This window comes from Aethalodelphis obliquidens, unplaced genomic scaffold (genome assembly GCF_003676395.1).
Source record: "Aethalodelphis obliquidens isolate GAN/ISIS:26980383/991018 unplaced genomic scaffold, ASM367639v1 scaffold53, whole genome shotgun sequence".
In the NCBI taxonomy this organism is placed as follows: domain Eukaryota; kingdom Metazoa; phylum Chordata; class Mammalia; order Artiodactyla; family Delphinidae; genus Aethalodelphis; species Aethalodelphis obliquidens.
Window position 1 is genome coordinate 12,354,811 of NW_020837997.1, and position 26,037 is coordinate 12,380,847.

Below are 26,037 nucleotides of genomic sequence, written 5' to 3' on the forward strand. Positions count from 1 at the left end.
CAATGTTACCACCGATTGGACACAGGCTAGCTATTTTGGGACCTCCATCTGCCCCACCCCATCCCCAAGTTGCCCTTATCAGAACCACAAGTTTTTGTTCCAACCCTCTAATATTAAACAAGAAGACTACAGAAAACTCAAGACACCGGAGTACTACGACATAGGGTGGAACCCTACTATTCCTTCTTTTAACTGGGCTTATAACTTTTTTCCCGTTCCTCAAAGATTGTTTGCCTCTCCCCTTTAGCTGGAATGACTTTAGCTACCACCTATGGGGGCATAGAACATTCCCGTACTCATTTAGGAAAACCCTACTTCAATATCACTTTAGACATCTGCTTAGACCCTACAAATCATCACCTATTTCCTTTGCTGATCCAATGCTTATTTATGCCTTCCAGCCAACTGAATGGGGACCTGTACCCTTGCATACATTATTCCTAACCTTACCCTTATCGGTGACCGTATCCTGCTTCCGTTATACTCTCAATCACATAAACAAAAGCAGGCAACCCTCACTGTAATACCAGCCCTAGGGATTATCATTGGGATAGGAACGGGCTCAGCTGGACTTCTAAATTCTATTGTCACTGCCCGACAGCTCTCTCGAACTCACACAACAGATTGTCAACCTAGCAGCTCAAATGAACACTCTACGAGAACAAATAAATACTCCAGCAGGAGTGGTTGTACAGAATAGGAGAGTTTTAGACTTACAGCTAACCGAGGTGGGACCGGTGCAATGTTAAAGGAGGATTGCTGTTTTATTTGCTTATTTAAAGAGGGAGAAATGTGGTCCTCCAAGGACAAAGAACAAGATAAACTCAGAGGGCCAACATCGCCGGAACAGAGAGTTACGGGACTCATCACTCTGTCACGTAGCAACCATTACATCTTTTAGCCCTCCCAGGCATTCTGCCCTGCTCCTTTCCCGTCCCATATAAGGAAGGGTATTTGTCCTGTTCTTCTCCGACTCTGCACACTGGAAGTATGCATACCCTACCCAATCAGATGACTCGCAAGTTCCTTTGTTCCCTGGCTATAAAAACAGACAAGTGGGCTTCCCTGGTGGCGCAGTGGTTGAGAGTCCGCTTGCCGATCCTAGGGGACACGGGTTCGTGCCCCGGTCCGGGAAGATCCGACATGCCGCGGAGCGGCTGGGCCCGTGAGCCATGGCCGCTGAGCCTGCGCGTCCGGAGCCTGTGCTCCGCAACGGGAGAGGCCACAACAGTGAGAGGCCCGCGTACCGCAAAAAAAAAAAACAACAAAAAACAAGTAACCCGTGGTAGGGGTCAGCTCTCCCTATCAGAAAGTCATCCCGCTGTTCTGGCAGCGACCCTTCCCTTTAATAAATTCTGTCTTTTTTACATTCTGCCTTGTGTCTGGAAATTCTTTTCCAACCTGTTGAATGAGTGAATGTGTTTCAGTAGGCAGTGGGGTTTGCACGACCCTCACATGCACCTGTTGTGGGTCTCACCTGCGCTTATCACGCGGTGTGACACCGTCACTGCGGTGTGGGTCCGCCCAGGGGTACCTGTTTCTGCGACCGTCCCCTGCTAAGAACAACTCTCTAAATTGAGAGGAGCCACTCCCCCGGATTCCCACGTAGTCGCCTTCGCGGGCAGCGGATCCTGTTCCCGCGCGGTTGCCCTGGGCAACCCGTGGCACCACGCTTACTGTATTGATTCGAATCGCGGGCTACGTCACGTCGTCCCGAGATGCCCGCGGCGAGCAGGCACAGCTGCGCGGGGTGGGCGGGGCGGGACGCGGACCCGAGGCCCCGGCGCGCGGGGGCGGGACGGCGGCACGCAGCGCGGGGGCGGGGCCGGCCGCGGGAGCGCGCCCGGAGGAGGGTGCCGGAGGGCGCGGAGCCGCGACCGACGCCATATTAAGGAGCGGGGAGCCCGGGATCCCGTCAGCGGCGGCCGCGGCCGGACGCGGCGTAGCTGCGCTCAGCGGAGGCGGGCGCGGCGCGGCGCCGGGAGAGGCGGGGCCGGCGGAAGCAGCGAGCGACGGGCGACGGGCGACGGGAGCGAGCCAGGTGAGGCGGCCGAGGTCTGGGGACCCGCCCCCTGGACCCGAGCGCGACCCCCGAGTCGGGCGGGCCTGGCAGCGGCGCGGGCCTGCCCGGCCCCCGAAACCGAGCCGGCGGCCCGGCCCGCCGCCCCCGAGCTCAGGCCCCCCACCCCTCGGGAGCCGGCCGGACGCCGGCGGGCCGCCCCGCAAGCCGAGCTAGGCCCGGGTGACCTCAGCATCCCATCTCCCGTCGTAACCCCCACGTCCGAGCCTCCCCATAGAGGAGGCCCTGCGTGACCTCCGCAAGCCGAGCCACCTGCAGGCCGTCACCTCCCCGCGCGGTCAGCGTCCCTATCCTTTTGTAATTAGCAGGTTGAGCTCTGACCGCTCCCCGCCCCAAACCGGGGGACTCCCCACTCTGTTCCCCAGAACGGCAGGCCCACGCCCTAATCTGTGTTCTTCATCATTGGCCTGTCAATCCCGGGTCTCTCAAGTTCACACCATACAGCTGGGGCCTGCCCAAATTGAAACTCCCCGCCCCAGCTGTCACAACTCTCTCCGTCTCGGACCAGCCCCCGCCCCCCGCCCGGATAAAATACAATCTGAGGTTCGTGCACCCTGGAACAGCCAGGGTGAGGTGCGGAGGCCCTGCCCGTATGGGCGCCCCATTGTGCTCACCGCGCCCCTCTCTGCTCTTGGCACACGGAAGCAGTTAGGCGACGAGTTTTGAATACATAAGTGCCCCACTGGCTCCCAGCCCGTCTGGTTTCTGCTCCCCGCACCCTTACGGCTTGACCCATTCTGGCCATGACCCACCCAGAATCCAGCGCTCCCATCTCACCACTGACCTCCCCAAAATGTGACCGCCTGGTGGTGCCCAACTGCCCTCCAATCCGGGACCATTCTGGGTCTTCCAACAAGCACTAGCCCGGCCACCCCGGATCCCGCAAGTGTGGCACAGTCACGCCGTCACAGCCGTTTTCCCCTGCTAAAAACTGACCCCCACCTCCCATTGGTCCTGCACTGTCCAGACCTGCCCCCAGTTCAAAGCCTGAGTCCCATTGTTGTGCAGCTGTCCAACCTAAACCCGTTTGGTTTTTCCCTGTTCTCTTTCCCCTCAAGTCATCCCTTGGTTCAAGGCGCCTCTCAAACTGAGAACTAGATCCCCCCACCCCCAGTCCACTAAGCGATGACCTCATGCCTTTAGCTGGTGAGGCTGCACCCCACTCTCCTCGACCCCCCTCACCCCGGTCCCCGCCGCTTCTTAGCATACTTGGAACAAGGACAGTTTACCTAAAGAAAAACCGTCCACGCAGACCTCATGCAGCCGGCGGGTACATGTTGTCCCCCTGGCCCATTTATGGGCAGAATGTCTCGTGGGCTGTCATGACTGTTGATGTCGAGGGCCCCTTCTGTTTTGGCCATGCTGAGCCGGCTTTTCTTCTGAACCTGAGAGTGGAAGCAGGTGTGGTGGCCGCCCAGCTGTGCTTTGCATAGTGAGTGAGGTTGGATTGCTCCAAGAGGGTTGTGTTAAGGATGCAGGCTCCTCCGCCTCCAAACGCCGGGGCTCTGGTCCTTGGACAGCTCTTGGTTCAAAGGACAGTTGCTTTGCTGTGGCCGGGGGGCCGCGTCTCACGTGACTGTGCTGGCCAGCGTGCCACCGTGACCATTTCCCAGGACGATCTCAGAATCTGTGCCCTGGGTGGTGCTATCTGTCTGGGGCTGGGCAAGGAGGACCTCGGAGCCTGATGAGTCTTCAGAAGCGGGTCTGCATCGATTTTCACACCAGGTCCTCTGTCTCCTGCCATTCGTAGATTTTGGGGCCTCTGACTGGGGCAGGTTTTGTATACCCAGGACTTCTGGGTTTGGGGAGGCCCCGAGTGGGGTTGGTTGTGGGACCTTTCGCTCAGTGTTACTGAGACAGATGAGGATCCAAAGTCATTTAGTCTGGAGGGTCGATCCTGGGGACTTCCGGCTGGCATCAAGGAACTTGGTCTTTAAGAAAGCAGCCAACTTGCAGCACCCTTGTAATCCTTCTCTTCTAGAGCAGAGGTTCTCAACTGGGGATACTGGTGATGTCTGGGGACATCTGTGGTTGTCATGACTGGGCCGCTCCTGACATCGAGGGGGTGGGGGCCAGGGGTGCTGCTCCACACCCCGCAGCGCCCAGGACGGTCCCCCACATAGGATGATCTGGTCCTGAATGTCCACAGTGCCAAGGGGGAGAGATCTTGGACTAGAGCCTGACCGGGAGGCCTGTGAGTACAGGGACTCCATCCCCAGACGCTGCATAGGGCCCGGCGAGGCTGGAGCTGTAGAATGCGGGGGTCCTGGCCGGTCCTGGGGGTTGGCAGAGCTGGGAAGGGAGTATTTGGCTCCCCCTTTTCTGCCCCAAGAGCTCCCTGTGGTCTGACTTATGCTCCCTCACAGGCCCCAGTGGCTTCTTGCTCGTCAGCTCCACTGATCACGGCCCTGCCCACCCCGCACTGGCCTACCCCAGGCTTTGGCCGCTTCGGAGCCTGCCTGGTACAGGCAGGGAGTGTTTAAGTCAGGGGACAGGCGCGCAACCGGAGCCCCCCGAATGTGGCACTGACAGTCTTGACGGGACGTTGGTCGCCTGACCGGCATGTCCTGTGTTCTTGGCAAGTGACTACTCTCTCCTGCCTCAGTGTCCTCAGGTGTGAATAGAAGGAGAGAATGTGCTGTGCACCCTCCCGGCCTTGTTTCCTTTAGTCATCTGACTACTGTGAGTCGTAAAAAAAAAAGTAGAACGTGGAACCCACTCGCCTGACTTCCTGTGCTTCCCCCTTCGTCCTTCACTCGCTCTCCTTTTATCATCTTATTTATATTTTTGTTGGTAACAGCTTTCCTCAGATAAAATTATTGTATTCCACAATTCACTCATTTAAGTTGTACAGTTGGGGGTTTTCAGTGTATTTACAAGGTTGTGCATGCATCACCACCATCTAGTTTAGAGCATCTCCATCTGCAGTCACTCCCCATCCCCTCCTCGGCCCCTGGCAACCACTAACCACTCTGTTTCTCTGGCTTTGCCTGTTCTGGGCGTTTCATATAAATGGAATCATACAGTATGTGGCCTTTCATGTTTGGCTTTTCTCACTGAGCATCGCATCTTTAAGGTTCGTTCACGTTGCAGCGTGTCCTCCCTTTTTTGTGGCTGGATAGTATTCCGTTGTATGGATGGGCCGTATTGTGTTTGTCCACCAGTTGGGGGGCCCTTGGGCCGTTGGCACCTTCTGCGTATTGCAAATGGAGCTGCTAGGAACAGCCGGGCACAGTTTCTTGTGGGGCGGCCCTGCTGTTTAATCGGGACTCAGATGCCTCTGCATGCAGTCCTTGGTGGCCTGCTCCTCACCCTTAGCTTCCTGTCCTCATTTGCTGCTGATGCCCAAGTCTGGCTCCTGACTGCAGGCCCACGCGGCCAGCAGCCAGTAGATCCTCTCCTGGGTGTCCTGTGGTGCATCCAGAAAAGGTTGCTCTTTCCACAGACCTGCCCTTCCCCCCCCTTACTTCCCCCAGCCTCACCTGGGTCCCTCCTTTCCGTCCCCCCCATCTTTCCAGGACCATCTGCATTCTCACCTGGGCAAGCAGGCCCCGTCTCCCTGCTCCCACCCCCCTCTGCCCAGTGCGCCACCGCCAGCCTGCAGACGCACATCTCATCAAGCCCCTCCACCCGTCCCTTCCCCACTTCCCTGCCACCAGCCGCCCAGGGCACAGCCCAGGAGCCTGCCATTCTGGCCTTGTCACCTTTTCCTCTTCCTGCCCCCAGTATGCTCCTTACACCCCAGCCTCCCCAAACCATTCTTTCCAGACCCCCCCCCATGCCCTTCCACAGATCAGAATGGGCCCAGGAACCATTGACCATCAGGGTGGGTCTCATCCCTACCAGGCATGACAGCCACCGCAGGAAGGGGGTCAGGCTGTATTTGCACTGGGTCCCACAGTGAGGAGGGGCCGCTGGGGGGAGGGGTGGAAGGATGGTGGGGGGAGGAGGAGGGAAAGATGAGGGTTAGGGCATGTCTGTCTGTCTGTCTGTCTCTCTGCACTTACAGAAGGGCTGAGCAGCTGAGAGGTCAGTGCTAGTCTTTCAAGCTGGGGGAGAGGGGGGAAGCAACTATTCCCCCTAAGGAGTTCCCTAAACCAGAGGGTCTCCACTGGTTTAGGCGGTTGTCAAACCTGGGGGTGGGACATCCAGTGGGCGGGGCCAGGGAAACTGCTCAACCCCCCACAGTGCCCAGGACGGCCCCCCACAGAGGAGGACCCACCTGAGTGTCAGCAGTGCCAGGGCTGCCCTAAACACGCTAGGCATTTCCTTCTGCCACCGCCCCCTGGGACCCATGGCAAGGAACCACGGTGAGACAGATTGAGGAAGCACTTTCTGTTGCTCAAGGCTGCCTGTGAGGGGGTGAGATCCCTGTCTCTGCAGGTGTGCAAGCGGATGCAGAGATGTGTAAGGGCTCTGGGGTCCTGATGGGACATCCAGCCTTGGATGGAGTCCCAAGAGTCAGGCCTCCGACATAAATCACAGTTTTGTGGCCCCCAAGTTGTTCTTCCTTTGCGTGGGGTTTGCATCATCTGGGTTGCTGCAGACCCAGACGCCTTTACGGTCTGAATGTTTCACCAAGTCAGACGGGAGTGGGTGCTTTGTGTGCTGAGAGGTGGGGGGATGAGAAACTGCGCTTCAGGCATCATTTCTGAGGTTTCGAGCAGCAATCTCACATGGGGTGGAGGTGCCCCGCTGCCAGCCGTGTGCTCTTGGGGGTGTTGTCACGGAGAAAAGAGGTGTTGACGGGATTCTCCTCTCCTTGAGGCTGTGAGCCCGGGGGTGGGCCATAACTCTGGCTCCCTGCTTTGCAGCTCCTGCACCTGCCTGCACACAGAAGGGCAGTAGCCTCAGGTGAATGAATGAATGAATGAGCAAACGAATGAAAGGAAGATGCTCCTCAGGGCCCTGCCACCAGGCCCCCCTCTCCTACTGGTTCCCTTCGGCCACTCGGGAAGACGCGCTGTCCCCCGTCCAGTGCCAGGCACAGTCCTTTCTGACTCTGGCCGTTCCCAGCCTTGTCCTTTGCTGTCCTTAGACATAAGGGGCCGCTAGATCGTGTTTCCTCTGCGGGGGGAGGCCACTCCCTTCACAGGAGCCCAGGTCCTAGCCTTGTACAACCACAGCCAGCCCTCCAGCCCACAACCCTGCTCCTCCCACGTTCTCAGGACGGTCCTGCCTCCTCCAAGGGGAGACCAGTCCTTTTCACCTTCGGGGGCAGCATGGGAGAAGATGGGGCCCTGCCTGGTGGCCTGTGGCCACCAGGGTACCTCCCGTGCCGCATAGCCCACGTTACCGCGCGGTGGAGCAGGAAGCAGGGGCGTCTGGGACCTGTTGTGCGCCTGTCACTGAGCCCGTGAGACCAGCCCCCATTTCCTAGCGTCTCCTTTGGGTCAGGCCCTCTACCTGCTGCTTCACAGAAGCTGCACCCAGGTCACCGCAACACGTGCGGTGTTATCCCATTATTCCCCACTTTGAGATGAAGAGACTGAGGTTCAGAGAGGAGAAGTTGCTCACCCAAAGCCATGCAGCCAGTAAGGGTTGAAGCCAGGACTCAGAGCAGGTCTGTCCTTGTCTGCAGCCCGCCCTTTCTCATCCACCGTGCTGGGACTGGTTGACGATTGTGCAGGGAGGGGGCCGCCGGGCCGGCCTGCCTGGGCCCAGGAGGAAGAGGCAGAGCCAGACCCTGACTGTAGCGGAAGAGTGGACGACCCACATTTTCTGGTTGGGTCTCTCATGTGGGACTTTTCCCCCAACCCCTCAGAGACCGGCTGGAAGAAGACGACCAGCCCCCCGCCTTTCTCGGGGGCTGGTAGTCAGGAAGCCAGGGATGGGCACCAGAGCCAGCCCCGGTCTCCAGGTTCTTCCGCCTGCATGCTTCCGGAAAGGAGGGCGCTTCCCCGAGGTGTTGGGCCCGTTGAAAGTCTGTGCCCTGAGATGACGGTTCTCAGGGAGCCCCAGCCGTTTGTCACCATGATCCCTAATTGGATGGCTCCTGCTGGGGCAGGCCGGCGGCCGTGATGACCGGTCCTGAGTGGGCCTTGGGGCTTTAGATGGCTGGACTGCTGGTGCTGGGCCTGGGGAGCCTCTCACTGCGGAGCCCGAGCAGCCATGGGCAGGTGGGGGCAGGCGGGATGGAGCGCCCGAGCCCCTCTTTTGTGGAATGGAGATAGGGTGGCACCTGGGGACCAAGTTGAGTCGAGCACCTGGACTGCCTGGCGCTGTGCTGGCTGCTGGAGGGGCACAGGTGTGCTTCGTGTCACTGCTCTCACTGTCCGCATCTGTGCTCTGATGCTCTCCCCACAGGGCCAGGAGCAGTGCCCCGTCCGCCTGGGACGCAGTGCCCACACTGGACCTGGCAGGGCGGCGTGCCCAGGCCCCTGCTGGCATGCTTTCTTCCCCTCCCTTCCCTGCGCCCCGTGTGGGGAGCTGGTGTGACCAGCCCCCCCCGAGGCCAGAGTTACCCTCACTCGGGGTGATCCTGCACCTCGCCCCCCCCAAGGGGACACTAGGCTACGTATGCGGACATCTGTGATCCACACAACTTGGAGGGAGTCTCCCCTGACATTGAGCAGGTGGGGGCCAGGGAGGCTGCTCCACACCCCGCAGCGCCCAGGATGGCCCAGATGTCAGCGGTGCCGCGGGCAGGCAGGCAGGCAGGCAGGCGGCCACATGCCACACCAGACCGTGCTCAGCCTGAGCACTGAGTCATGAACCACGTCACACGGTATCTGGTATCTCCTTGGCCTCCGAGCCTGCAGCAGGAAAACAGCAGGACCGGTTTTAAAGATAAGCAAAGGCCTTGAGGGACTTGCAGTTTGAGCACTGCTGGAAGCAGTGCTGGCTGGGCCCCTCCAGGCCTGGCGTGGACTAGTGGAGGGTGTGCCCAGGATGCTGCCCTACGCACCGCACACCCCCCGGGGAGGCCTTCACAGTGACAGTCAGAGGGGCTGCACTGTCATGGGTCTTGCCCCACATGCCCCTGCCTGACCTCCTTTCCTCCTCTGTGGGCTGGGGAGGGAGGGCCGGTTCCTGCCCACACCTGGGGGCTGGCAGTGACCTGAGGTGAAAGCTTGCTCTTGGTATTGTTCCTCACGTGGGACCCCAGCCGCCTCCGGCTCCAGCTGGAAGGAGGGCTCGTGGGGCTGGGGCACTGGCTTATCTTCAGGCCCCTTGGTCCTTGCTAACCCCAGGGCCAGCCCATGCCCCATCATCTTACCAGGGAGCCTCCCTGGCCTGGCCCTACAGGGCCCTCCCCCAGCACTGCGGACACGGGGGTCGGGTCATTCTTTGGGGACGGGGGTGGGGCGCATCCCAGGTGCTGGGATGTAGAGCAGCATCCCGGGCACCCACGGTCCTGACAACCACAGACATCCTCAGACCTGGCCCGGTGTCCCCTGAGGGCAGAACCACCCTGGTGAGGACCCCTGGGTTGTACTGACAGGGAACCTCCTGCTGAGCACCTGGTGCCTGGAACCCTGGCGCGATGTAGGGCTGAGCAAGGTCGGGGTAGCGAGGAGCTGCAGGGAAGGCCTCCTCAGGAGGGGCAGCCAGCTGTTGACAGCCGGCTTGAAAGCAAGGGCCCTGCTCTGTCACTGGGACCTCTTCATCCAGCATGAGTCGACCTCACTCTCGGAGAGGGCCGGGGCTGGGGGTGAACGTGGGGAGCGCACAGGAGGGCAGCCCTGAGGGGTCAGGTGGTCTGTGACACGTGCAGACCCTACTCCTAGCCTTGTAGGGACCTCATTCTGTCCCTTCAGGTGACAGGATCATGCCCATTTCCCAGAGGCCTAGGCTGAGGCTCGGAGACTGAAGGCTAGTCTGAAGCAATGAGAGAAGGTGTGGGCCGCCTGGCTCTTCATTCTGGGGGCCACGAGGGGTAAAGAGGAGACCCACCTTAAGGGCTAGCTTGGCGGGTGGGCGAGCCTCCCAGTGACAGTGCAGAGGGGGCAGTGGCAGCCAGTGACTGAGAACCCCAGCCCACCTCACAGACTGCGGACACCAGCCTGCAGGTGCCGGCTTCCGGGCAGAGCGTCTCCAGGGCCAGGGTTCTGGCCCCCCTGAGCAGGCTCTCATCGCTTCCTTCCCCGCTCTGTCCCCCAAGGCAGCTCTAAACCCCCTGCAGCCTGGGGGAGCCTTTCTCAGCCGCTGTGCTCGGGACTTCTTTTCAACAGAAAAGTCACTACTCTCTCTCTGCCTTTTACTAGGAAACTTTGCAGACACACAGCAAAGGTGGCAGAGCGTTCCCCTGCACAGCCAGCCATGCCCCTGCTGCCCAGACTCTTCTGGTCTCGAGCTGGGGCATGCATGGTCCCCGCTCTCCCCAGCTGCTCGTTTCTTTGAATGGCCGGGCGAGTTCCCTGATGCAGAATCCAAGAAGCACAGACTGACAAGGCAGGAGGACCAGGGCTTCCTTCCTCTCCTGACCCCGTCCTCTAGTTCCTCTTCCCCAGCCGACCTTCCCAAACCTTCCAGAAATAGCTTGTTCTACACAGCATGTTGTCACGTGCACTGGGTCCCAAAGACCCCCCCCCCTTTTACTGCAGTGCCTCCTGTGGGGAGATGGGCCACACCCTTCAGGTAGACATCTGGTCTGTAGACTTCTCTCGTCCCCTGCTTTCCTAAGCAGACTGCGGAGAAATCGCCGTACACAGGGTTTTGCCCACGCGCGCCAGAGTTTCTAAGGGTAAATTCTTAGAAGTCAGAGAGGATGTGCGTTTTTAGATTCTGAAAGCAGTTGCCAAACTCCGGCTCCTGCCAAGAGTGGGCGCGAGGGTGCGTCATCTGATCTTGGAGCTGCTCGGGGAGAGGAGGGAGCGGGCTCTGGGCTGGGTTCGCAGCCCTCGGGCCGCGCCGTGCAGCCGAGCCTCTTTTTCCAGGAACCGTTTGTTTATATCCTCTGCTGCTTTGGTCTGTCCTGAGGGTGGCAGGTACTTTTCCCGGTTGTGTCGTTCTTTTTTTAGAAAACTGTGTTTGTGGTGTATTTGCTTGCAGACACTTTTCATTTCTCCACACGTGAATTTATCAGCCTTTTCTCTCAGGGCTTCGGACTCTTCTGGTCTTCTGCAGTGCGGCAAGCAGCAGTCTTAGAGGAGGTGGGCGGGCGTCCCTGAGGTCCTGGGACCGAGGACTCTCTCGGATGCCACCTCCACTCTCTAGAATAGGCCGCTTGCAGCCTGGCGGAGCCGCAGGCCCTCGGCTCCGAGAATGGGCTGGAGCGGGGGCTCAGACCAGTTTTGTCGCCAGCATCATGTGGTTTGGGTATGACTGCGGCCGGCCAATGCTGCGAGTTCCTCCAGAGATCTTGGTTGAGGCCCTTGGCGTCTGTCTACCTCCTCACTGAGACAGCCTGGGTGTGCGGGGCGGGTGCCCCTGAGGGCACTGGCTTGTCACTTTATTTATTTATTTAACATCTTTATTGGAGTATAATTGTTTTACAATGGTGTGTTAGTTTCTGCTTTGCTACAAAATGAATCATATGAATCAGTTATGTATATACATATGTTCCCATATCTCTTCCGTCTTGCGTCTCCCTCCCTCCCACCCTCCCTATTTCACCCCTCCAGGCGGTCACAAAGCACCAAGCTGATCTCCCTGTGCTATGCGGCTGCTTCCCGCTAGCTATCTACCTTACGTTTGGTAGTGTATATATGTCCATGCCTCTCTCTCGCTTTGTCACAGCTTACCCTTCCCCCTCCCCATATCCTCAAGTCCATTCTCTAGTAGGTCTGTGTCTTTATTCCTGTCTTACCCCTAGGCTCTTCATGACATTTTTTTTTCTTAAATTCCATATTTATGTGTTAGCATACGGTATTTGTCTCTCTCTTTCTGACTTACTTCACTCTGTATGACAGACTCTAGGTCTATCCACCTCATTACAAATAGTTCAATTTCATTTCTTTTTATGGCTGAGTAATATTCCATTGTATATATGTGCCACATCTTCTTTATCCATTCATCCGATGATGGACACTTAGGTTGTTTCCACCTCCGGGCTATTGTAAATGAACATTTTGGTACATGACTCTTTTTGAATTATGGTTTTCTCAGGGTATATGCCCAGTAGTGGGATTGCTGGGTCATATGGTAGTTCTATTTGTAGTTTTTTAAGGAACCTCCATACTGTTCTCCATAGTGGCTGAACCAATTCACATTCCCACCAGCAGTGCAAGAGTGTTCCCTTTTCTCCACACCCTCTCCAGCATTTATTGTTTCTAGATTTTTTGATGATGGCCATTCTGACTGGTGTGAGATGATATCTCATTGTAGTTTTGATTTGCATTTCTCTAATGATTAATGATGTTGAGCATTCTTTCATGTGTTTGTTGGCAGTCTGTATATCTTCTTTGGAGAAATGTCTATTTAGGTCTTCTGCCCATTTTTGGATTGGGTTGTTTGCTTTTTTGTTATTGAGCTGCATGAGCTGCTTGTAAATTTTGGAGATTAATCCTTTGTCAGTTGCTTCATTTGCAAATATTTTCTCCCATTCTGAGGTTGTCTTTTGGTCTTGTTTATGGTCTCCTTTGCTGTGCAAAAGCTTTTAAGTTTCATTAGGTCCCATTTGTTTATTTTTGTTTTTATTTCCATTTCTCTAGGAGGTGGGTCAAAAAGGATCTTGCTGTGATTTATGTCATAGAGTGTTCTGCCTATGTTTTCCTCTAAGAGTTTGATAGTTTCTGGCCTTACATTTAGGTCTTTAATCCATTTTGAGCTTATTTTTGTGTATAGTGTTAGGGAGTGATCTAATTTCATACTTTTACATGTACCTGTCCAGTTTTCCCAGCACCACTTATTGAAGAGGCTGTCCTTTCTCCACTGTACATTCCTGCCTCCTTTATCAAAGATAAGGTGACCATATGTGCGTGGGTTTATCTCTGGGCTTTCTATCCTGTTCCATTGATCTATGTTTCTCTTTTTGTGCCAGTACCATACTGTCTTGATTACTGTAGCTTTGTAGTATAGTCTGAAGTCAGGGAGCCTGATTCCTCCAGCTCCATTTTTCGTTCTCAAGATTGCTTTGGCTATTCGGGGTGTTTTGTGTTTCCATACAAATTGTGAAATTTTTTGTTCTAGTTCTCTGAAAAATGCCAGTGATAGTTTGATAGGGATTGCATTGAATCTGTAGATTGCTTTGGGTAGGAGAGTCATTTTCACAATGTTGATTCTTCCAATCCAAGAACATGGTATATCTCTCCATCTATTTTTATCGTCTTTAATTTCTTTCATCAGTGTCTCATAATTTTCTGCATACAGGTCTTTTGTCTCCTTAGGTAGGTTTATTCCTAGATATTTTATTCTTTTTCTTGCAGTGGTAAATGGGAGTGCTTTCTTGATTTCACTTTCAGATTTTTCATCATTAGTGTATAGGAATGCCAGAGATTTCTGTGCATTAATTTTGTATCCTGCTACTTTACCAAATTCATTGATTAGCTCTAGTAGTTTTCTGGTAGCATCTTTAGGATTCTCTATGTATAGTATCACATCATCTGCAAACAGTGACAGCTTTACTTCTTCTTTTCCGATTTGGATTCCTTTTATTTCCTTTTCTTCTCTGAATACTGTGGCTAAAACTTCCAAAACTATGTTGAATAAGAGTGGTGAGAGTGGGCAACCTTGTCTTGTTCCTGATCTTAGTGGAAATGCTTTCAGTTTTTCACCATTGAGGACGATGTTGGCTATGGGTTTGTCACATAGGCTGGCTTGTCACTTTAGAAAAGAGAGCAGCATCCATGGTGGGGTGCGTCCTTTGCATCTACAAGGGCAGAGCTTGAGAAGGCGTTAGTCCCAGAGCCCCTGCACCCGTGCCCACGCCTCCGCGAGTCCCTCTGTGAGGGGTCGGGTCTCGGAGACATCATCCTGGGCTGGATGCTGGCACCTGACGGCCCCACACACTCACCCACCGCCCAATCTGGACCTCGCGTCCGCCTTGGCCCTCCGTAGACAGCTGGCCGCTGTGGTGTGCTGCCACCGGCATGGCTCCTCTTCCCCTGGTGACTTGTCTCTGGCTCGCCGCCCCGCTAGGCAGGGAGCTCAGCACGGTGGGACTGTGTCCTCGCTGCCTGCTCCAGCCTAGCACCCGCCCCAGGCCTGAGGGTGCTCAGAAAACATGGGATTGGTGGGGTGAATGAAGACTCTCCGACAGACGTGTGAGCCGCACGGGCTGGGGCAGAGAGCGTGCCTCTAAGGGCCCACGTTGAGGACACCCTCTTGGCAGCCACCACTCCCTGAAGATCAGCAAAGGTGGTCTCGGTGCTCTACCTTCCTCCGCCTGCCCCTAGCATGTGCGTGTCCTGCAGTTGTTGTAACAAATTACTACAAACTCAGTGGCTTAAAACAACAGAAATTTATTCACACAGTCCTGGAAGTCAGGAGACTGGCTCGGGCCTCACGGGGCTAAAATCCAGGCGTGGGCAGGGCTAGTCCTTCCGGAGGCTCCAGGGAAGCATCTGTTCCCGCCTTTTCTAGCTTCTAGAGGCGCCGCCTTCCTGGCTCACGGCCCCGTCCTCTATCCTTGTATCTCTATCGTATCCAGCAGTGCAGCATCTCCCGTCTCTCTCTGCCTCTGACCCTCCGCCTCCGCTGGGTCCCCCGGGACATCCCCATCCCAGGGGCCTTAACCCCATCTGCAAAGCCCGTTCTGCCATATAAAGGAACATACCCAGAGGCTGGGGACTAGGAACATCTCTGACCCTCAACAGACACATCTGTCAGCAGTGAGACGTCCGCCAGCTGCACGGGCTTCTGTAGACTGTCCCGTTGGGACGTCGCGGGCAGATGGAGGGGGGCGCGCCACACTGGGCGTACTCTCGGACTCGGATTCAGCGCACCCCTGTGCAAGGACACGTGGTGTCTTAGGAGCAGCTTCTTTGCACATCCCAGGAGACTAGTCTCCCGCCCCATGTGCTCCGAGATGAACGCGGTGCTTTGGGCTCTGCTTAGGTTCTGGCGTGCGGGCGGCATCCGAGCTGTTGTCTGGGCCCTGCCGTCTGACCACGTAGGGAGCCGCTGGGGTCTTTGGCATGGTGACTTTGGTCTGTGAACGGAGGGGCCGTGGTTTCCGTCGGAAGTGAGCTCACATGGACCGAGAGGCTTAGACGGCTGATGAGGAGGCCCCTCGTTCCCCTGGGCCCCGCCGGCCCAGAGCTGTAGCCTAGCAGTGGGGGCCCTGGAGGTGGTACCGCCGAGCGCACAGCCAAGTGTGCCTGCACCTGCTCTCCCGAGGGCTCACTGCCCGGCGGGCGGCACACGAGGCCCTGGTCAGGGCCGCCGTGGTTGACCACACACGTTGGGCCAGGAAGTTAGCCAGGCTCTCTGAGCCTTATTTCCGTGTCTGCAGAGCAGGGACAGCCAACTGGCCCAACTCTGGAGCTGCTAGAACAGGGCCGTGACAGCTCTTCCTGGTGTCCAGCCCCACTCGAAGCGTTCACGGGCCACTCAGTCGCCGTGGACGCCGGCCCTGCTGGAGCTTGGTTCTGGCTTGCACTTGGCCTGGCACTGTGGTGCGAGACGGCCGGGTCCGCGCTTGGAAAACGGTCCCCTGAATGGGTGTCTCCCCCCCAGGCCAGATGCTCAGATGGGCGCCTTTGTGTCCCGCTATGGCTCTGCTGCCCAGGAGCGGTCGGGTGTGGTGAGGGCTTGCGGGGGGCCCTGGGTGGGCGCGTGGGGAGGGGGAGGTCAAGACCAGAGACGGAGACAGCCATCCGTCATTTCAGAGACTATGTTCTGGGGCCAGAATGGACAAGATGTGTCTAGGGACCCCTGCTGGGGCAGGAAGCCGTTGGCCAACAAGGGGGTGCCTGCTCCCAAAGGTTTACCTGAAATGAGGAGGGGGCGGAGGTGTTGCAACCCTGCTTCTCACTGAAGCAGGAAGCCCGCTGTCTGTCGATGACAGGGCATGGGTGGCTCTGGGCCAGCACGGGCTCAGAAGGGCCCCAGGCTGAGTGGAGGGAGGGCCGTGGGCACGAGGGCGGGTGGGCGTCCAGGCAGGAGCCCTGTCTCTTCCCCCACCTGACCCCTTGCCCAGCTTCAACAGCCTCATCTTTGCGAGGGGGTGCAGGCATCCAGTTCACGGGGCCGCGGGGAGGGAACACGGAGTAAGATAGGCACGCTGAGGTGACCAGTGGCTGTGTTACTGTCCCGTGGGGTCTAACCCGACTGGCTCTGCTTCGGCCGAGCATCTGGCTTTGGGCCGAAGCCACACCAAGGCAGCCCTGTGCATCACATAATCCCGGTGAGGGACAAGGACCTGACAGGCTCGTGCCGGTGCTTCAGCCGAGGGTTAGGCCCAGGAGCTCGGAGAGGCCATTTGGGGGCACGAAAGTAGCAGTTCAGCAGATCGGCCTGAGTGTCTCGTAGTCTCCTGGTCACACAGAGAGACGCGAGCGCTGGACTTTCCTCAGGTGTCTTTTTTTTTTTAAGGGCAAACGTTCTCTCTGGTTTACTTTCTGTCTGTATGGACTTGACAGCTCTGGGACCTCTCATGAGTGGAATCACACAGTATGTGGCCTTTTGTGTCTGGCTTATTTCACTCAGCATCATGTCCTTAAGGTTCATCCATGGTGTAGCAGGTGTCAGAATCTCCTTCCTTTTTAAGGCTGAGTAATATTCCAGGGTGGGGATGGAGCATGCCTTGTTTATCCGTTCACTGTGGGTGACACTTGGGTTGTTTCTCTTCTTAGCTTTTGTAAATAGTACTGGTAAGAGTCTTTGAACATTAGCTTCTGTGTGGGTCTGTTTCCTTTCTCTGGGGTGTATATCTCAAAGTGGAGTTGCTGGGTCACGTGGCTGTGTGTATTTGATTTCTTGAGGAGCTCACAGGGGCAAGGGGATGGGGAGGGAATGTTTCATGGGGACAGGGTTTCAGTTTGGGAAGACGAGAAAGTTCTAGAGGTGGATGGTGGGGATGGTTGCCCAACAACGTGAATGGACTGAATGCCGCTGAGCTGTGCACCTAAAAATGGTGAAGATGGTGAATTTTATGTTACGTATATTTTACCCTAATTTTTTTTAAAGGCAAGTGTGGAGGGTACTACACCTAGGAATTTGTATTTGTAAACTTAATTTCTGGCCAGCCTTCACTTTTCCAATTCTTGATACTTGGTCGGTTGTCAGAGCAGCGCCGGCCTGGAAGCTCGGGGGCCGGAACTAGCCAGCACTGCCCGCGTCTAGCCCTCGGGCTGCAGCCGGAAGCGTAGGGTGACCGTGGTGGCGCGAGGCTGGGGGGTAGGGGCAGAGCAGGCGCAGGGCGGGAGGCTGTGCTCGGGGGGGCCCCCCTCGGCACTGCCCCCCGCCCCGAGCCTCAGGCATCCCTGGCCTCTGGCCTGCCATCCCCCGGGAAGGGCACCCTGCCCTCTGAGGCGTCTGCTCTTCCCTCCCTGGAATGCTCCTCGGCGCCCCTCGCTGCCGCACTCTTGCTCCTCTTCCTCAGAGGCCTCCCCAGGCGGTCGGGGGAGCTGGTGGGAGCTGGGCAGAGGCGTGTGTCCGCTGGAGGCCACCATCCCCCGCCCCAGCAGGCCCTGCGCCCGGTCAGCTCCGCAGACCCCGACTGACGGGCCACCCTGCCTCCCTCACAGGGGCGAGGACGAGGCCCAGGGGCGGCTCATGGCCTCGAGCGTCTGAAGCAGGAAGGCGACGAGCTGGGTGCCTGTGGGGGATGGGGGGGCCTGGGGTAAGTGGGCGACCGGCCAGAACCAGGACAAAGGCGTGTGGGCCCGGTGGAAGGTTCCTGCAGAACAACCAGAGAGGAGCCTGTTTGTCCCTGTCACGTCCCGCTGGGCTCCTGGGAGGGAAGGGCCCCCACCTGGCAGGGGACTTGGCTGTCCCCGAGGAGCGCCCTGTGCTCGCCAGGCGGCAGTGGGGACTGCTGCCTGCTGGCGCCGACCTCTCCCGCCCTTCCCGCCCAGGCTGACGGCCGCCATGGACCAGGACTACGAGCGGCGCCTCCTCCGGCAGATCGTCATCCAGAACGAGAACACGATGCCGAGCGTGAGTACCCAGGGCTGCCCCGCCGGCGCTGTCCGGGCCCGCTGGAGCCGGGGAGAGTTGGGGCGCGGGGGGGCGGGCAGCTGCTGGGCTTTGGCCCTCAGAGAACAGAGGTGCCGACAGGCGACAAACACGTCCTCCCCCTCGGTGGCATGGCCACGCCAGGTGTGAGATCCCCCAGCACCTCCCTGCACTGCCCTCCGTTGCCGGGGCCACAGACCCCTCATCCTCGTGGGCAGCCAGGGCAGAGGAGTGATGGTGGCACGGGAGGGCCCTGTTTTGCTCTTTCCTGCGTCCCCACCCCCTCCGCCGTGTTGTGTTTCTCTGTCCTGGGCTCCCGACACGTTGCAGGCTGTGCCCGCCAGTTCTCAGCGCTCTCAGCTCCGTGCTGGGCCGTCCAGGGCGGGGCCCTTCCTGCCTCTTCCGGCTTCTGGTGTTGCCGGCAGTCCTAGGCTTACAGACCCACCCTCCAGTCTCTGCCTCATCTTCACGTCCCCCCTCACTCTGTGTACCGGTGTGTCTGTCTCTTCTGAGAACACCAGGCCTTAGATTTAGGGCCACCCTGCTCCAGTATGACCTCGTCTCAACTTGATGACACGTGCAAAACCCCCTTTCCAATTAAGGTCACATCCCAAGTATCAGGGTTTGGGGCTTCAGCATATCCTTTTGGGGGACACAGTTCAACCTACAGCAGATCCCTTGTAGAAAAAGGGACATTCCTGGGACATTCCCACTGCCTGGTTCTGGGGCTGAGTCGTGGTCTGATGGGGGAATAGCCTTGTGTGTGGGGAATGGGGCTGGCAGGACGACAGGCTCTCAGTGTCGGGGGACAGATGCTCTTTGTTCTGTGCTATCAACGTTCCCGTCCTTTGGTGACCACTGAGAAACGGATCTCAGCACGTGGCGGTGTCCATGGTCGGGCTTTCGCTCCCCGGCCTCTTCCCACCCACGGAGCCAGACAGACGAACTGAGCCCCAGACATGGTGCCGCTAGCAGGTTCCAGCACGTGGGTCACTACCAAGATCAAACCCTTGTTCAGCGGCCAGAGGCCAAGGGCGAGGAGGCACAGTGGGCGGGGCCTCAGTCGGGGAGGAGAGAGGGTGGCCTTGGGGCGCTCTGGGGGCTCTGAGGCACCCAGCCCACCCTGCTGTCTTTCCAGGTTGCAGAGATGCGGCGAACCCTGACACCCGCCAACTCCCCCGTGTCCTCCCCCAGCAAGCACGGGGACCGCTTCATCCCCTCGAGAGCCGGCGCCAACTGGAGCGTGAATTTCCACAGGATCAACGTGAGGGGGTCGGGAGAGGGACCCTGACCGCGCAGCCTTGGGGCACGGGCCGGGTCCTTCCCACTCAGCCCTACCTCCTTCCCCTCCCTGTCCCGCAGGAAAATGAGAAATCTCCCAGCCAAAACCGGAAAGCCAAGGATGCCACCTCAGACAACGGCAAAGGTCGGGACTCAGGTACCCCCGCCCCCCGCCCCCTCCGCCCCAGCCCCCAGCCCAGCCTCACGGAGCTTGGTGCCCACAGACGGCCTGGCCTACTCGGCTCTGCTGAAGAACGAACTGCTCGGTGCCGGCATCGAGAAGGTGCAGGACCCGCAGACGGAGGACCGCAGGCTGCAGCCCTCCACGCCTGAGAGGAAGGGCCTCTTCACGGTGAGCCCCGCTGGCTGCCTCCGGTCTCAGCCTCCGCGGGCATCTCCTCCCATCTCAGCCCTGCCGGGGGGCTGGAATACAAGAGGCGCGGGGGCCCACTTAACCCCGTGCCCCGCACCAGGCCTGTCGCCCTTCTGCGCGCCTGCCGGTTGGAGGGACCTAGGACCAGTGCCGCATGCAGGGCGGAGGGGCGGGGCCTCAGCCTGAGCCGCCCCGCAGCCCACCTCCCCGTTTGGGCCCTGGAGCAGCGCCAGAAGGCCTGGCTTGGGTCCCTCAGGAGACGGGGCTGAGGGGCTGGTGGCTGCATGGGGGCTGGAGAGACAGGCTGATGCCAGCAGCCCTGCAGGAGGACGCCTTGGGTGCGAGGCTTGGTTTGCCCGGGACGCGCATCTCTACTCAGAGCCCCTCCCAGTTTCGGCGCACCCTGGACTCAGGCACAGGGCACAGGGCTTCCGGGACGCAGCATCCACTCAGTGGGTGTCCCCTGCCCCCAGTATTCCCTCAGCACCAAGCGCTCCAGCCCCGATGATGGCAATGACGTGTCTCCCTACTCCCTGTCCCCCGTCAGCAACAAAAGGTGAGTCCAGACCTGCACTGGCCGGGGTTGGGGCTGGGGGGCAGCTGGCAGGGCCCGGGAGCTGCCATCAGTTCTAGAGCTGTGTACGGGGTACGGGGTGGCCCAGAGGACCCCCCTCATTGGGGACTTGCTGCGGGCCCAGACCAGGTGCTGGGAGCCCGAGAGGGGTCCTGCAGGAGGCGCCGGGCAGAGGGGAAGGCGGGGCCGTCGGAGCTCAGGGCAGCTGAACATCCAGTGGTGGAGGGGTCGGTGGCCGTGGAGTCACCCACGGGTTTGGGATCACAGAGTGACAGAGTCGGGACAAGCGGGAAATGACGCAGCCTCCCAGGGCCACCGGGAGGAGATGGCATCTCTGCAGTTCTGTGCAATTGTTGCCTAATCTCTGCCTCGGTCTCCCTGCAGTCAGAAGCTACTGCGGTCCCCACGGAAACCCACCCGCAAGATCTCCAAGATCCCCTTCAAGGTCCTGGATGCGCCCGAGCTGCAGGACGACTTCTACCTGAACCTGGTGGACTGGTCATCCCTCAATGTACTCAGCGTGGGGCTGGGGACCTGCGTGTACCTGTGGAGCGCCTGCACCAGCCAGGTGGGCGCCGCTGAGCCTGTGCGCATGCGCACGGGCTTGGGGGGCGGCAGAGCGGCTTCCTACGGTAGCCGAGCTGGGCCGGGGCCTGTGTGAAGGGTGGGAGTGTTGCCGGGGGCCTCCAGAGCCTGGGGCAGCTCCCGGCCACCCCCTCCTCCCAGGCCTGTCTCCTCAGTGTGCAGACTCTCCTGGGGTCGGTCAGCAGGGGTGAGCGGAGGCCCACGCCCATCCCTCCCTGGGCTGGCTTCCGAGAGTCAGGAGTCCTTGCTCCCCGGCCTGAGCTCCAGCCTCCGCCCGTGCCAGCAGAAGAGGCACGGTGTCCGGGCCCGGCTGAGTGCAGTGTCCCCCACCCAGCAGTAAATGCCTCGGAGTGGCTGCTGGACACATGTGGGCTCAGGGTCTGCAGGGCACAAAGACCCTGCAGGTGGGGTGTTTGAGGGACAAAACCAGATGCAAGTGGGTTCAGAGAAGGTGAGCGAAGCCAGCACAGGGAGGCCGGCACGCGCGCGCACACACACATACACACACACACACGGCACGGCACGGCACGGCACGGCACCACACGGCCCGGCCCGGCCCGGCAGCCTGTGGCCAACACCTGCTGCAGGGATCCCTCCGCCCCCGGGCGTGATGCTCGCGTCCCTCCAGGCTCTGTGCAGTCAGCATCCCTGTGCTTGGGTGTGTCCCCTCCTGGCCTGTGGCTTCCCGAGCCTCCTAGCTGCCTTCTACTGGGTCCCAGCACTGATGCCAGTGCCCCCAGGCCTGAGGTGTGAATGAATGAATGAATGGGTGGACAGACAGATGGATGAATGGACAGTCTGAACCTTGAAGGAGCAGTGGGCACCAACTGCTCCCCCTTCTGCTAGGTGACCCGGCTCTGTGATCTCTCCGTGGAAGGGGACTCGGTGACCTCCGTTGGCTGGTCTGAGAGGGTCAGTACACTAGCCCTATCACCCCGCTGGGCAGGGTTGGCCCAAGGGACGTCGACCGGCCCTCACTGGAGGGGCCCTCGGCAGTGTTGGGGGCCTTGGAGACCCAGAGGAGCCAGAATCTGGCCTTGTGGTCACTGTCCAAGCCCCAGTGACACCTGTGCCCCCAGCTGTCCCCAGCCTGGTAGAGATGGTTGGAGTGACAGAGACTCTGGGGCAGGCTCGCTCCACATGTTGAAGCATGCAGATCTTGGGACACATTGCATGGATTTTAATAGTTCCACTCTCTGTACGACTGTCTGCCCAGAAAGTTCCTAGGAGGGGTGTCCGAAGGGGCGCGTGTTAGAGACCTTGAAAGAAGTGGGCCCAAGGCTCTGCCGTGGGGAGGTGAGGGGAGCTCCCCGGCCGCCCAAGCAAGGGGTCCCCACACAGGGGCCTGATGCCCGCTCTTGCCCGTTTTGTTGTCCTAGGGGAACCTGGTGGCCGTCGGCACACACAAGGGCTTCGTGCAGATCTGGGATGCGGCTGCAGGGAAGAAGCTGTCCATGCTGGAAGGCCACACGGCGCGCGTCGGTGAGGAGCCGCTCGGGGCCCGGGGGTGGGTGGGTCCCGAGGGGCCGGGCGGGTCCTGAGGGGCCAGGCCACGTCCTCATCCCACCCTCTGCCTGGCCGCAGGGGCGCTGGCCTGGAACGCCGACCAGCTCTCATCCGGGAGCCGGGACCGCATGATCCTGCAGAGGGACATCCGCACGCCGCCCTTGCAGTCAGAGCGGCGGCTGCAGGGCCACCGGCAGGAGGTGTGTGGGCTCAAGTGGTCCACGGACCACCAGCTGCTCGCCTCAGGGGGCAACGACAACAAGGTAGGCCCAGCCCCTGCCCTCCCTCCCTCCCCGCCGGCCCCCGTGCCGTGGAGTAGGGGTGACGGGTGCACCCCAAGGGAGGCCAAGATGGGCCCTGCCTTCCCTTGGGGGCCAAGCTGCCCGGGCCTCACAGCCCCGTCCCTGCAGCTGCTGGTCTGGAACCACTCAAGCCTGAGCCCCGTGCAGCAGTACACAGAGCACCTGGCGGCCGTGAAGGCCATCGCCTGGTCCCCGCACCAGCACGGGCTGCTGGCATCCGGCGGCGGCACAGCCGACCGCTGCATCCGCTTCTGGAACACTCTCACGGGGCAGCCGCTGCAGTGCATCGACACCGGCTCCCAGGTGTGCAACCTCGCCTGGTCCAAGCACGCCAATGAGCTGGTGAGTGCGGGGCGCAGGAGGCCAGGCCCCAGCTGTCCAGGTCTGGCAGAAGCTGACCCGGTACCTGTGCCCAGTGACTGCAGGAGAGGCCCGAGGGCTCTCATGTGCAGTGTGGTTCCCTGTCTGGAGCCAGTCATCGACCAGGGTGTGGGGTTGAGGGCTGACACCTGTGGTCTCTGCACCCTGTGGGCGCGCCTTGGTGTCCTTGTGCCTCGGTGGGTGTGTCTGGGGGGGTCTGTGCCCTGGGGCCACTGGAGGGGGGAGCCCCAGGCTCTGACAGCGTTCTCTGTGTCCCCTAGGTGAGCACGCATGGCTACTCGCAGAACCAGATCCTCGTCTGGAAATACCCATCCCTGACACAGGTGGCCAAGCTGACCGGGCACTCCTACCGGGTTCTCTACCTGGTGAGTCTCCCCAGCTGGGCCCTGTTCCTCCACCTGGAACAGCTTCGGGCTCTGGGACTGGACTGCAGGGCGCGGCAGCATCACTCTGAATCTGCTTCACCAGCGCCCCTGCCCTGTGAGCAGGGGCAGCTCCGCCTGCCTTTATAATCTCCAGGTGTTTGTTTCCACATAAAAATAGAAGATGCCACGAATAACCCACATCCAGCCCCTCAGATCACCTCTAGATGTTTCACCAAATAACCACTTGCACGTGTCTGGAGAAAGCCCCTCCCCAAATCCAGTCACTCTTCAATATTTTGGTTTTTTCTAGAAAAAAGTTCTGTGCTTAAACCAGCAAATCCTTTGCCCAGTTGCACAGAGAGGGGTGTGGCATCCTTTGTGTTCTCATGGCTTTGCCCGTAGGCCACAAGGACAGAGGGGGTCTCTCTTCTCCCGCAGGCCATGTCCCCTGATGGAGAGGCCATAGTCACTGGTGCTGGAGATGAAACCCTGAGGTTCTGGAATGTCTTTAGCAAAACCCGTTCGACAAAGGTAAAGTGGGTCGGTATCAGCGCCAGATGTTCCCCCACGTGTGTGCCCTCAGCCTGTCCTGGGGCCTCCTGCCCCACCCCCGCCGCTCAGCCAGCCCCAGTCACCCCGTCAGCTGTGCCCTCCCCGGGATCCCCACACCCCCTCTCTCCTCCTGCATCACCTGGTGTCCCTGCACATTCTGGGGCACTCGCCGCGCAAGGTGCCCGCACAGGCCCCTCCTCAGGCCCGGAGCCTCGGGGTCCCTCCAGGCAGAACTTCCTTCCCGTGCTCAAGCGGCTGGCGCCCAGCCCAGCGGCCCAGCCTCGAAGCTGGCCCCTGCGGGAGGTCACCGGACCGAGGGCTCAGCGTCGCTCCTGTGTGCCCTGCAGGAATCCGTGTCCGTCCTCAACCTCTTCACCAGGATCCGGTAAACCCGTGGCCGTGCCGTCCTGGTCGCAGAGCGCCACCTCTCAGCGTGCATGGACCCTCCCCTCCCCCGAACATGGGCCCCAGAGGAAGACAGGCAGCCAGGGTGGGGCGGGAGCCGGGCCTGGAGAGACCCTGAAGGTTCTATTAAAGCCTGATTGTGAACCCTGTCAGCCGGTGTTTGGGGCGGGGCCGGGCTCGGGCACCAGCAGTAGTGGGGCCTCCGGATCCCTCCACCCTGGGTGGCCCCGGCTCGGACAGCTGTTCTCGGAGCGGGATGGACGCCTCCTGGATGCCGCCTCCTTCCGTCCGTGTCCATCACCGCCTCGCTGGGGCTTCAGGCTCTGCCCGGAAGCTCGTGCTCACTGCTGCCCACACCTGCTACGGGACAGACGGCTGGACACCAGGCCGGTTGGCCGGGGAAGGGCCTGGCAGGATGGCAGCTCAGGTTGGCCCGTGAATCGAAATGACGTCCCCACTCGAGAGGTTTCTTTGCAGCCACCTCTGCTCTCCCTGTCCCAGCAGCTGGCTCTTTCAGGGGCACGGCGTTGGGAGCAGGCCACACGCCAAAGGAGGTCACCTTGAGGCGGACTTGTTGTCTGAGGGAGACTGATGTGGGACCTGTTTGCCATGATGGCTCGCCCCAAATGTCCTTGTCGCTCACGGGGTCACAGCCGACTGTGGTTCTTGCAGCTTGCTGGGCGGCCGGTCAGGGTAACCTGAGGACAGAATTGACCCTGCGGGTCAGGTCCTGTGGGCGCCCAGCCCTCCTCCCCAGCCCCTTCTCCTCCAGGCCACCCTAGTGGGTCCTGTCCATCTGCGCCTTCGGCTGCGGGAGGGGGCACCTGAGGGTTCCCCCAGAAGCTTCCTGAGCTCCCCCTGACTCTGGGCCCACCTCATTGTCCTCTTCTGCCCTGTTCTCAGGTGAGACGGAGGAGGGAGGTGGGGCCGGTGTGTGGCCAGGGGCCTGAGCAGCCACCCTGCCTCTCCTCCTCTCCCTCCCTCTCCCCTTCCCAGGTCGGAGGACATTGATGGACGTGGCCTGGGCAGGGCGGGGGTCCAGCGTGGCCAGGGGGGCCCCACAGAGTCCCATCGGTCACCCCGGCTCTGCCGGAGCCCCCGCTCCTCCGGTTGTGAGGGCCTTGTGCTCTGTTCAGCCAGCCACACGTGTGCATGTGTATATGTGTATCTGTGACTTTCCTTTGGATTTGTTTCTGTGTTTCTGTAAATCAGTCCCCAAAATGTTAAGGCTTGCTGGGGGAGAGCAGTGGCCCACCCCTACCCCTGGGGGAGACAGAAGTCACAGCTCTTAAGGTCTTCTTCAGAGGGGCAGGCGGCTGAGCCTGCATGAACTTGGGGAAGGGTGGGTCCTGCCTCCCGGCCCATCCCGGCTGCTTGCTGGGGACGGGCGGGGACGAGCAGGGACAGTGTACATAGATGTGTGTATTCCGATGGGTCCAGATTTTATTTTTGTTTGTTTGAGTTTTGTTGTGTTTTTTTTTAAATAAGCGAGCAGTCCTTTGTCTACCGCACGCCTGGCGCAGGTGAACCTCGCTCCTCCTGGAATTCAGCATCGCCGTCATTAAACCATGTGCGTCGTGCCCAGCTGGGGCTGCCTGTCTCTCGATCCATCTGGAGTCTGCACACACCGG

The 26,037-nt window shown here is 59.5% G+C and overlaps 1 protein-coding gene across 2 annotated transcripts; it reads left to right on the forward strand.

The window, feature by feature from the left end:
* Window positions 1–1,879: 1,879 nt before the first annotated feature.
* FZR1 (fizzy and cell division cycle 20 related 1) lies at window positions 1,880–25,917 on the forward strand. Of its 2 annotated transcripts, none has more exons than XM_027085574.1 (14): window positions 1,880–2,041; window positions 17,983–18,064; window positions 19,221–19,346; window positions 19,445–19,508; window positions 19,588–19,715; window positions 20,210–20,292; window positions 20,695–20,878; window positions 21,742–21,807; window positions 22,275–22,377; window positions 22,480–22,664; window positions 22,812–23,045; window positions 23,345–23,449; window positions 23,888–23,989; window positions 24,349–25,917. In XM_027085574.1, exons 2-14 carry the CDS (start codon window positions 17,996–17,998, stop codon window positions 24,388–24,390), a joined length of 1,491 nt encoding a protein of 496 aa, XP_026941375.1. In that variant the 5' UTR covers window positions 1,880–2,041; window positions 17,983–17,995; the 3' UTR covers window positions 24,391–25,917. The 2 variants fall into 2 exon arrangements, with proteins under 2 accessions (XP_026941375.1, XP_026941376.1); XM_027085575.1 differs by having other exon boundaries at window positions 1,882–2,041; window positions 23,888–23,980.
* Window positions 25,918–26,037: the final 120 nt, after the last annotated feature.